General features: G+C 49.6%; 1 protein-coding gene across 4 annotated transcripts; it reads right to left on the reverse strand.

The window, feature by feature from the left end:
* Positions 1-377: 377 nt before the first annotated feature.
* C1S (complement C1s) lies at positions 378-10,477 on the reverse strand. 4 transcript variants are annotated; one of them, XM_062194682.1, is made up of 12 exons: positions 10,159-10,477; positions 9,232-9,303; positions 8,775-8,982; positions 8,386-8,563; positions 6,656-6,781; positions 5,685-5,884; positions 5,329-5,482; positions 4,902-5,017; positions 4,480-4,558; positions 3,836-3,964; positions 3,103-3,177; positions 378-1,815 (listed from the first exon to the last, which is right to left on the reverse strand). In XM_062194682.1, exons 2-12 carry the CDS (start codon positions 9,252-9,254, stop codon positions 1,031-1,033), a joined length of 2,073 nt encoding a protein of 690 aa, XP_062050666.1. In that variant the 5' UTR covers positions 9,255-9,303; positions 10,159-10,477; the 3' UTR covers positions 378-1,030. The 4 variants fall into 4 exon arrangements, with proteins under 4 accessions (XP_062050666.1, XP_062050664.1, XP_062050665.1 ...); XM_062194680.1 differs by having other exon boundaries at positions 9,232-9,400; positions 10,159-10,476; XM_062194681.1 differs by having other exon boundaries at positions 9,232-9,400; positions 10,085-10,476.
* Between the last annotated feature and the right edge of the window lie 1,386 nt (positions 10,478-11,863).

The raw sequence follows: 11,863 nt of genomic DNA on the forward strand, positions 1-11,863 counted from the left end.
TTTTTCCCCTGAAATATTTATTTATTTATTTGAAAGAGTTACAGAGAGAGAGAAGGAGAGACAAAGAGAGAGAGGTCTTCCATCTGCTGGTTCACTCCCCAGATGACCACAATGGCCAGGGCTGGGTCAGGCCAAAGCCAGGAGCCAGGATTTTCATCCGGGGCATCCATTCGGGGGTCATTTTTTTAATCACTAATCATTCTTTGGAGAGGAGGAGGTTTTTCAACATTTCCCTTCCCTTAGAAAATACAAGAGTCTCTGGGTCCATCGTCACAGGCACATTCCGCTGTCACCATGTGCAGAGTTCAACCTAAGGCAGATACGGTTACTTGACTGACAAATTGATCAAAACCACAGGAAAGCAAGGAAGAACACACTGAATTTTACTTTTCTTTTTTATTACATCATAGTATTGCATTATACAAATGAATTTTAAAAGAAAATTAATTTTCAGGTTATGCACTGAAAATACTTTAAACTTAAAGAAGATCTTGAACAACCAATTCTAAGTGTTCACAATATTCAATAAATCTAAATCAGAAGACAGGAGAAAAACTGAACTCCCTGTTTAACTATTAAACACTAGCCAGTAGTTGCCCAAATTCCATTATACAACAGCCCTCTCCTCCCACTCCTCTTCTATAGCTCTGAGGTCTTGATGTGGAGTAAGGTGAGGCAGACAGAATGACTGTAGGATATGCATTATTATAAGTGGATGAGGTACGTGGAATTTTGGACAGGTAAGAAAGAAACAAAAATTAAGGTACTCCTATGAAACAGTGCAAGCTAGGGGTTCCCCGCCCATGTTGTTACCTGTAACAGGTGTGTGAGGGAGGGGACTCCACAGATTCAGACCAACACAATTCTGGGATCAAGCTCTAACCTCCTGCCAGATAGCTTGACAATCAAGGTGGGTGTAAGTCACACTCCATGTCTTCTCTCAGTCACGGTGAAAAAATGGGAATAGTGTGAGGGACTGGAAGCAATGTATTTGTCCTAGCCCTCGGAGAGGCCGGTGGCATGTGGACAGCTAGTCACTGCCAGGAGTACTGTTCTCCTGCATAGTCTTCGTTATCCAGTCAATATAGTTCTGTACTTTTGTGTACAACCCATATTTCCCACACACGGGTCCCCAGGACACCAGGCCAGCTACATAGAATTTGGGGCTCTTTATAATGGGGTCCTGTACAGCAAAGGCCCCCCCACTGTCCCCTTCACAACTGTCAACACCCAAGTCCCCGCCTGCACAGATCATGTTGTCGGTTATACGCGCTCTGGGATCTTTCGCTTGCATCTCTCTGCAGGCCCCCAGAGAAGTTACGGGTAGCTTGGCGCCCTTGAGCTTGACGGCGCGATCTCTTTTCTCTGTTCTGCCCCAGCCTGAAATCATTCCAAGCACTCTCTCGGGGGGGTTGTACTCTGAGGAAGTGCCTGGCAGACAGATGGGGGACACGGTGGGTCCCATTTTCACCCGGTCTTTCAGCTGCACCAGCGCAATATCATTGTCATAATTCTTTCGTTCCTTTGACGGGTCCCGAGGTTCCCACCCCGGATGAATAATCACCCGTTTGGCAGTGAGCATCTGAGCGTTTTTCAGCTGGGAGGTTTGCACCGAGGTGGACCCAACGTACATTGTGGGCGCATCGTTGTCCTCTACAACGTGGGCGGCGGTCAGCACCCAGTATTCACCGATGAGCGCCCCACCAGCCCATGGATACTTAAAGTACACTTGCCAGGGGAAATTTTCAATATCAGCAGGGGATCCTCCAAATATCCTCTGTTTCATTATAAAGGGCTCGCTGGGGACTCCACAGACTAGGAAGGAACCAGAACACGGTGTGTGAGACAGAAAACGATGCTGGTCGCCTGCAGCCCTCTAACCACCAAGGACTCGTAAATGCTGGGTTGCAGAGCTCTCTAGCACAAAATAGTCAACCCCACCTGGCCAGCCATTTCCATTCATATCTCATCCTGGCCTTACCTCAACATCCACTTTGGCAATGCTACAACAGGCTCAGAGGAGAGACTGGTTAAACGGCGGTAGGTGTGGAATTACTGGGTCCCAATGAGCCACACGCTCACAACGATCCACAATTAACTCACAGCCCACTTGACCCCCAACTTGGGCCATGGACTCAACAGGAAACCAGTGTGGGAAAACTCCTTATACTGATGGCACAGGAGACCAAGCTTTCTACTCTGTACTGATGCTCAGATCAAACCCTATCACCTCCCCTGAAGTCCCAGCTGTACCTGAGTGCTTCCACAGGTCAGCCTAGGAAATGAAGGCAGGGCTCTCTTCATTTTATCCTGAGTTCTCATTCCCCATTAACTCATTCCAGTTATGATCGCTTTGCCATGGCCCAGTATAACTGCATTTCAGAGGATGCTGCCTTACCCAGGCCCCTTACTAGATAGCCTGATTGGACTCTGAGTTGAAAATAATGGACCTTGGACTCAGGCAGACCTGGGTTCAAAGCCTCTCCTTGCTACTTACTGATTCTGTCCATTTGTACTCAATCATCCATCTGTGAAATGGGACCAATAATACGTGGCTCCCAGGGTTGTTACAAGAACATGAATAGGATGACACATGCCACAGTTTAGCTCTTGATAGCACTGCTGTTACCACCAGAATTATGACTATTCGGGTTTAGTCCCAGTGCTTTCCACTCAGCTCTGCTCTCCCTGCAGTCTCGTTTTTCTTATTCTACTACGTCGTGTTGCCTTATAGACTTTCAATATAATAACTAGACTTTTTAAGTAGTCTTGTTTCTGAGTGTTGAGTCTTCATCCTCAACTGTCAGTTCCTGTGTTCAGCAATCCTGTCTCCCCTGACTCCATGTGTATTACCCAACCTGACCCGATGGGCCCTGGCTCCCACCACTGTCACAGGCTGGCTTCTTGATTTCCTTTGAGCTGTCCTGACTCATCTTGAGGGGGCATCTCAAGGTCCTGGTAGGTTCACGTCCAAGTGTTAACACTCCTGAAGGCCCAGACTACTAAGTCTTGTCGCAAGGGGGTTACAACTACTTTTCAGATGATTCCCAACTCAGCCACACCTGTAGCTATGGTCTCCACCCATGCCCAAGGCCTCCTTACCTGGAACACACAGCGGCAGCTCTGTGCCCAGCACCTCATTCACCCAGCTCCCGTTACTAGCGCAGCGATATTCCCCTGGAAGCCACAAGGAACATGGTCACGCTCACCATCACCTCTTCTCCCTTCCATTCCCCCCCTTTTGGCCAGAGCCTCTTCTCCTCTGGGGTTTTAGTAGGGGACCAGATGGAATCAGCTAGAAACCTGGAAAACTTCACCTGGCCACATATCTCCCCAGGCCTCTATCCTACCCAGGGGGTCGGGGGGTGGGAAGTCTCCAAAGCTGAAGAACACAGGTTACAGAACAGCTTCAAGTGGAAAAACAAAAGCAAATAAATTAAAAAGTAATGTGGTGGGATACACTAGGCCTCATCCAGCACTTCCAAGGCCTCTACTTCAAGACAGCCTGGTGCCTTCCAGACGAAAGCATTCTACGTGGGTTCCACGTGACATCGTTTCACATGAAGTAATTTCTCAAAAGCTGGAGAGCCCCGTGGAAGGGATGTTGCAGGGAAATTCTTGCTGCAACTATAAAGCAGACTTGGAGTCTATGATTCCCCAAGGATGAGCCTAGAGGACATGGCCTGCCCCATATGAAAACCAAATCCTTAGCCTAAGCCAAGAGGATGCCCATGTCTGGCCCATCTCTCTCTCTTCCCTCCAGACTCTCTCCAGCCCAGGAAGACTGTACTAGTCATCCTCCAACTCCTTCTCTTCTCTTGGAGAAGTCACCTACCACTGCCTTCGTTTTCCATGTAGTAATATGGCTCCTCACAAGTGTAGTGAGTGACAGAACCAAATAAGGTACTTTCTGGGTCTTCGGCTTTGCCATTCTGAATGGGTTCAGGAGCACCACAGTCCACAGCTACAAGAGAAAGTCAGGGGATTGGTGGTCAGGACAGCTGCTTCTCCTGGGAAGAGTCACTGTCCTCACTGCTTTCCTCTCGCATGTCCATAGGAACACTTGGAATGAATCTTCCCACACCCATCTCCCTGCAGCCATCCTTCCCAAATGGCATTACTCAAATCCCTGGCACACTGAGACTTGTCAACCAAGACAGCCCCTTGAAACCTAAAAGGAGGAACCTGGTTCTCTGTGGTTGGTGAAGGTCCCTGTAGAAACCAAGAATGCACCCTCCTGGGGTTGTCATCTCTACCAGTCCCACTGCCCCTTTCTTTGGTCAGAAATCTGATAGTTTAGATGGCCTGAGACCAGATCAGGATCAGGACTAGGAAAGCCCCCATGAGTAGCTTCCCTTCAAAAGTCCAACCCACTCTCTGACAATCATAATAGAAAAACCATGCATCAGAACTTTGATGTGCTGATCTTTCAATTCCTTTAGGCAGATAAAAAGAGTTCCACGTTGATGAGACACGTACGCTGACATCTCAGTTTGGAATTACTCCACTTTCCATTGCTTTGACAAACAGAATAGAAAGATGTTGAGCCAACATTGTCCTGGGAAGTAATAGACATCACCATTAATTCACAAAGAGATATTTGGAAAGCCAAGACAAAAAATGGAATTGATCTCTGGTGTTGGGTCAGTGAGGTTGTCCAGCATATCAGGTCCCCTGCCCCAGGAAGACTGGAGGCAGAGAGGCAATGCTAAGTTAGCCAAGAAGCTCTACAAGGAAGTGAGCTGTTCTGTCTATGGCAACCACACAAGGCTTCATATCTTAGTCACTCAGGGTGTCGGATATCACACAGGGTCGGGTGTCACACAAGGGTGACCGGACAATCTCACTATGCTCATCCCCATCTGGGACAGGGCTACAGCGAAGGCCAAACAGCACTTTACCTCCACAACTTCATACCCCTCCACACAGGTAATCTTCACCACATCTTTGAACACGTATTTTGCCTTCTTGGGCTCCCAAAAAGAGTTCTCAGTGACTTCTTTAGGACAGGGGATTGCTTAAAAGAATAGAAAAAAAAAACTTTTATACTAATTGGAGATGCAATTCCATCTCACACTTCCTAAAATCATTTGGTCAGCCTCATTCCTGGTGGCTCGCACTCCAACATGGTGGGCTTCTAAAATAAGACAGCGTTACTAACCACCCCCGAGCTGTCTGCATTCAGGGGCCCACTTCTAGCAGCCATTGACGGGCTTAGGCCTTCCTAAGCAAGTGAAGTAGCTCAGGACTCCACCCACACAACAGTCTCCCTGTTTTCATTCCGCATTGTCTAAGGACCAACTGAGGAGGCATTTGCAGGTTACTCACGGTCTCCATGGTAACGGAGTTTCCAGCCCTTGCGTTGCTCTGTTAGGTCAGTTTGAAAGATGATATCAAGAGTATTACTCTTGGTTTCAATATTCAGTGGCCCAGGGAATCCATTGCCACAGTAAGGACCAAACTGCTGATTTTTTCCAACAAACTGAAAGGAAACGAAATGATGAGAGCAGAAGAGAGACAGAAATGAAGAGATGGAACGGAGAGGAGAAAAGTAAAGGAGGTCATAACTGTAGCATACAACAAGAAGGAAGGGAACAAGAAGGGGCAGGAGGAAAGACAGTTTTCTCTTCGGGAAGAAATCTCTGTGAGTTGGGGGAGGGGCGGAGGAGTCACCCATCACGCACGACTAAACTGTCCCGGCAGGCCCCGTCTGCGTCAGCTGGCTCCACGTCGAAGTCTTCTCTCCGCACGGTCACCACCACTTGGAACCCCTCCTCCAGCAGGATCTGGTATTCACACCTTGAGTTCTCTGGGTATGGCCTGGGATAATTGGGACTTGTGATCTCCCCAATCAGCGTGGTGAACACATCTCCACTGCAATTGACTGAGGGGAAAAAAAAAAAATCAAATATATGGGGTCAAAGAAGTCCCCGCCCTATTCTGAGTCCTCTCATAACTGCCAGTCCTCTGGTCAGAGGATCCCGGATCTGGGATCTGGGAACGGGTCGAGACCAATGCCGATTGGATGCCCACCGCTTGACTGACAATGGAGTTTCTGGGGATACGAACAGCCCCAGGCAGACCCTCCACAGGCATGGGTCTCTCCTCTCCAATTAGCTAACTTGACCCTGAAGCCTCTCTTCTTCCCCCTCAGTTTATGAACAATTAAGAACAGACGCCAGGGGCAGGGATTTGGTGCAGTGATTGAAACACTGCTTGGGACGCTGCATCCCGTATCAGAATTCCTGGGTTCAAGTCTTCCCCTCTGCTTCTGATCCAGCTTCCTGCTACTGTGCACCCTGGGAGGCAACAGGTGATGACGGGCAAGTACTTGTGTCCTTGCCATCCATGTGAGCAGCCCTGATTGAGCTCTGGGCTCCTGATTTCAGCCTCCTCCAGCCCTGGCTGGCACTGGGGGAGTGAACCAGCAGATAGAAGATCTCTCTCTCTCTCTCTCTCTGTCCCTTCCTCTTGTCTCTCTGCCTTTCAAATAAAGTGAAGCTAAATTAATTTTTATTAAAAAAAAAAAAAGAATAGTTAACAAATAATGAAGGTTGGGCCTAATCCAGAAATTGGAAGGAGGACAACGCCTTTTCTGAGGCCTCCTCCATTCCAAATCTCAGGGAACAGGCACCTGTCTTGATGCTTTGCTCACCTCCACAATTCCTCATATCATCGTGGAGGAAGTATTCTGGGGGGCAGGAGCAGAAGTAGCCGCCAATGAAGTTGTTGCAGAAGTGGCTACAAGGAACATCTGCAAACTCCGTGCACTCATCTATGTCTATAAAGGGTAGAGAGGGAGTGAGGTCAAGTTCAAAGACCTGAAAAGAAGAATGAAGTTAAACCTAAAACTACCAGGGTAAACAAAGTAGGAAAAGCTTGTTGCTTAAGGCCTCTCAAGGAATCACATTTTGGGGATAATATTATTCCATGTTCCTCTCCTGAACTGTAATCTTAGAGCTGCACCCTACCCTTGAGCGGCTGAAAGGGAGCTCCCAAGGCCAGAAATCTTTGGCTTTTCTCCAAGACAACACTGCCGGCTAAACGTGACAATGACGTCTTCTGCGCTGACGAATAATGAGTTCACACCTCACTTTAAATGCTGTTGGGATGTCCATCAAATCTAAGCAACAATTTGGATTTATGAGATGTTCCAACTTGATTTTAATGTGGAGATGGATTTTAAAGTGCCCAGAATTGGAAGGTCTGAATGAGTTTTAAAATCATGCATTGTCGTGTGATTCTTTGGCAAGTTATCAACTTTCTTAGTCCTCACCTTCTTTATTTTTATATGGAGATAATAATACCCACCTTGAAGGGTTGTGATGACGATTATCTTAACAGATGAAATTCCTAATACAATGCCCAGTTCACAGTGTTCTCAATAAACCACTATTATCTATTGCTACTATTATCCTCATTGCCACTAAGATACAATCATGTGTTTGAATTTCACAAAGGCAATTCATGCAAAGATGCAGGCCAAGGGGGGCTGGCGCTGTGGCGTAGCATGTAAAGCTGCCACCTGCAGTGCCAGCATTCCATACAGGCACCAGTTTGAGTCCCAGCTGCTCCACTTCCTTTTTTTTTTTTTTTTTTTTTTTTGACAGGCAGAGTGGATAGTGAGAGAGAGAGAGACAGAGAGAAAGGTCTTCCTTTTTGCCGTTGGTTCACCCTCCAATGGCCGCCGCAGCCGGCACATCTTGCTGATCCGAAGGCAGGAGCCAGGTGCTTCTCCTGGTCTCCCATGGGGTGCAGGGCCCAAGCACTTGGGCCATCCTCCACTGCACTCCCTGGCCATAGCAGAGAGCTGACCTGGAAGAGGGGCAACCAGGACAGAATCCAGCGCCCCATCCAGGACTAGAACCCGGTGTGCCGGCACCGCAAGGCAGAGGATTAGCCTGTTAAGCCACGGCGCAGGCCGCTGCTCCACTTCAGATCCAGCTCTCTGCTGTGGCCTGGGAAAGCAGTAGAAGATGACCCAAGTCCTTGGGCCCCTGCACCCACATGGAAGACCTGGAAGAAGCTCCTGGCTCCTGGCTTTAGATCGGTGCAGCTCTGGCCATTACGGCCAGTTGGGGAGTGAACCATCAGATGGAAGACCTCTCTCTCTCTCTCTCTCTGCCATTGTGGCCATTTGGGGAGTGAACCAGCGGATGGAAGACTCTCTCTCTCTCTCTCTCTCTCTTTCTCTTTCTCTCTCTCTCTCTGCCTCTGCCTCTCTGTAACTCTGCCTTTCAAATAAATAAACAAATCTTTTAAAAAAAATATCCAGGCCAAGTCAACACCTTGTAAAAGTTATAAGCAGAATTGTCACTATATGCATTACTCAGTGTTTCAATCTTCTGGCCAGCTCAGTAAAACATACACAGGAGGGTGCCTTACCTATGGCAGCATAGTAAGCAGCGAATCCAGTAAAACGTTCTTCATTGGAGAAGTCTGACCTAAAGATCACTTGGAGTTTATTGTATGGGACTTTGAACTCCTCCACAATCGGGGAGCTGGGGTTCTTGCTGGTCCTCTGTCCACAGAGCTTCCCCTCCTCAATGTCTCCGGACATTATCTAAGATAAGAGTCAAACAGAAACTAGGAGAGGGTGGTAGCTGAGGGGTGAGGGGGAGAGGAAGAGGGAGAGAGAGGGTAGAACATCGACCCTTATAGCACTGTTGGACTCCAGTTCAGCACATGCCTGTGGCACTCCCTCCTACAGTCTTCTTATTCCACCACCCCAGCCCTGGATCTCCACCTCTCTTCTCCGTATGCATGTGATGTACCTGCACTGAGTCGTAGGCGCAGTCCTCTGAAAGCTCTACGTCCAGATGGGTGAAGTAGAGGTGAATCCCGTACCCTTCGGGGACTTCTATATCCCAAGATTTCTCTATGTCATTGGGGTATGCCTGAGGATAGTTAGGGGACAGGATCTCCCCATACATAGTAGGCTCAGCATAAACCCACACCAAAATGGAAAACAGGACCATACACCTGGAAGAAAAGGCATCAGGAGGTGGGTGACCCAGGTACCAGCAGCCTCATGCAGAACTTGAGCACTTGTCACAGGGAGAAGTGAGGGGAAAGACAGCCAGCCAGTGTGGGAGAGAACCTTAGGTTGGAATAAAGAAAGGGCCTGGGTCACACCAAACCCCAGGCTTCAGTGGTGAACTCTCTATTGAGAAGCCAGAACAAGGAGGGGAGACAGTCCAGGGGCATCTCTGCAGACCCCTGGTCACTGACCACATCTCTGGAGACTGGCCCATCCCGATGGGCTGCGCGTCTCTTGTTCCCGGCTCTCTGCACCTCCGGACCCTGGAGAGAAAGGGGTGGCAGGCCTGGCCGTCTTCGTCTGACAAACTCAGGTGTCTGCTCCAGTGGCAGGAAGTCACCCAGTCTCAGTGGCACCTTCCTGAGAATGACACAGGTTCAGAGAGCTGTATCAGGAGTCAGCGCCACAGGCTCTCACTCCCTCCCCAGGCTGACTCCAGCCAATTTTCTAACCTAGAACTAAGTCTTCTTCTTCCCCCAAAGGAATGAGTACGTCCACCCAGGCTTTTTCCATCTTGTCCTCTACTACCCTCCCCGTCCCTCTGTCCATCTCTCCCTAACTCACAGAACAATAATCCCCACTTCCACCTGGGTTTCCAGGAGTCTTTGCTCACCACGACCACCCACCCCGGACAGTTCTCCCTCCTCTCTAACCATGACCCCTTAGCACTTCCGCTCTTGCACCTGCAGGTCTCTCTGCTGATATTCCCCAGGACCACTGGGAGAAGGACCCTGGGAGAAGTGGTCTGAGAAAGGGAGTGCTACCCAGCGTGAGACAGGGTCGCACGGGCAAGGAGAGAAGGGACATTGGGATTACAGGGACCGTAAAAAGCAGGGAAGAGAATTTCCTACATTCACTCTCTGGGATTTGTGTGTTTGTTTTCCTTTCTAAAAAAAGTCATGATATCTTCCCAGGGTCCCTAGGGAAGACTCGCCAAAATTGTTTCTAATCCTCAGAACAGGGGTGCATAGTGGTATGAAGTGAGGGAACCCCCAATCCCGCCTTCTTTCATTCTCTTCCCAGCCCTCCATCTTTGCCCCAAACCTTCTCATGTGAGGTTTCTTCTGCCTTTTCTCCCAGCTCTGTCCAAACTCTTCTTCATTTTCAAGGATTTTTACCTTCAGAAGCTGATGGGAGCAAGTGAGTCAGTCCCTCTCCCAGCAGTGGGCATGCTGAGTGACCGGGGCTCCCTGGGACCGCAGCGCGGGGGCCTTCCCGCTCCCTCTGCAGGCACTTCCGGGCCACCCTTCTGTCCTGGGGCTGTTGAGATTCCCTGCCCCTGTGTGCATGTCCAGAATTCCCTGGTCCAAACAAAGAGGGGGCTGGGAGACCACGACAGAGAAAAAGGGTAACTCAGCTTTGATCCTGGAGCTCCCTCTGCTTTTGAAAAAGAACTACGTCCTCCGCCCCTGGTGGAGATTCCTGCCGGCCGGGCGGCTGCAAGAGAGGAGGAACGAACGGGGATGTCACCGATTGCCTAACGCTCGTTTCCAGCCAAAGGGTGGGTTGCAGTGTTTTCGGGTAAGTCAGATGATTTGTAGGAAAAGGAGGCGCTTGACGTTAAGGGAGAGAAGCCAAACCCAGAAAGTCCCACCCTCCAGCTGTGCGAAAGTCAAAGTCATGAATTAAGGGAGAGCGGCTATCGGAATGCAGGTCTGCTCCGCATTTAATGCGAAGTTAATGGCTGAATAATGACAAAAACCTAGACCCACGATGGTGTGGGTGATGCCTTTTCCTCTTGCTAAAATCCTTTCCACTCTCCAGACATCTCGATTGTATTCACTAATGAAGCTGCAGTGTAGATCCAACCCAGAGCCCCAGAGCCCCGGAAGCACAGCCCTTGAGGACAGATGTGTTTTCAGATACAGAAGTTTGCAGATCGGGGCTGGCACCGTGGCATCATGGGTTAGGCCAATGCCTGCAATGCTGGCATCCCTGGTGAGCACTTGTTCGACTCCCAGCTGCTCCACTTCCAATCCAGCTCCCTGTTAATGCACCTGGGAAAGCGGTGGAGGATGGCCCAACTGCTGTGGGAGACCCAGAAGAACTCTGGCTTCTGCCTGGTAAAGCACCGGACATTGAAGCCATGTGGGGAGTGAACCAGTGATGGAAAATCTCTCTCTATCTCTCTCTCTGTAACTTTACCTTTCAAATAAATAAAATAAAGGCCGGTGCCGCGGCTCACTAGGCTAATCCTCCGCCTTGCGGCGCCGGCACACCAGGTTCTAGTCCCGGTTGGGGTGCCAGATTCTGTCCCAGTTGCCCCTCTTCCAGGCCAGCTCTCTGCTGTGGCCAGGGAGTGCAGTGGAGGATGGCCCAAGTGCTTGGGCCCTGCACCCCATGGGAGACCAGGAGAAGCACCTGGCTCCTGCCATCGGATCAGCGCGGTGCGCCGGCCGCAGCACGCCAGCCGCGGTAGCCATTGGAGGGTGAACCAACGGCAAAGGAAGACCTTCTCTCTGTCTCTCTCTCTCACTGTCCACTCTGCCTGTCAAAAAAAAAAAAAAAAAATCTTTGAAGAGGAAGAGGAGGGAGAGGGGGAGGGGGAAGAAGTTTTTTACAGATTTTAAAAAGTTCAAAAGTCAAGGTAGGCATTTGGCACAGCAGTTAGGATGCCATTTAGGACACCTACAACCCATGTTAGAGGGCCTGGGTTCAAGTCCTGGCGCCACTTTCATTCCAGCTTCCTGCTAACGCACACCTTGGAAGGCAATCAGTCCCTGCCACCCAGGTGGGAGACCTAGACTGAGTTCCAGGATCCTGGCTTTGGCCTGGCCCAGCTCCTGTGTTGTAGGCATTTGACAAATCAAACAGTGGATGGAA

Source organism: Lepus europaeus, chromosome 6, assembly GCF_033115175.1.
Source record: "Lepus europaeus isolate LE1 chromosome 6, mLepTim1.pri, whole genome shotgun sequence".
Classification (NCBI taxonomy): Eukaryota; Metazoa; Chordata; class Mammalia; order Lagomorpha; family Leporidae; genus Lepus; species Lepus europaeus.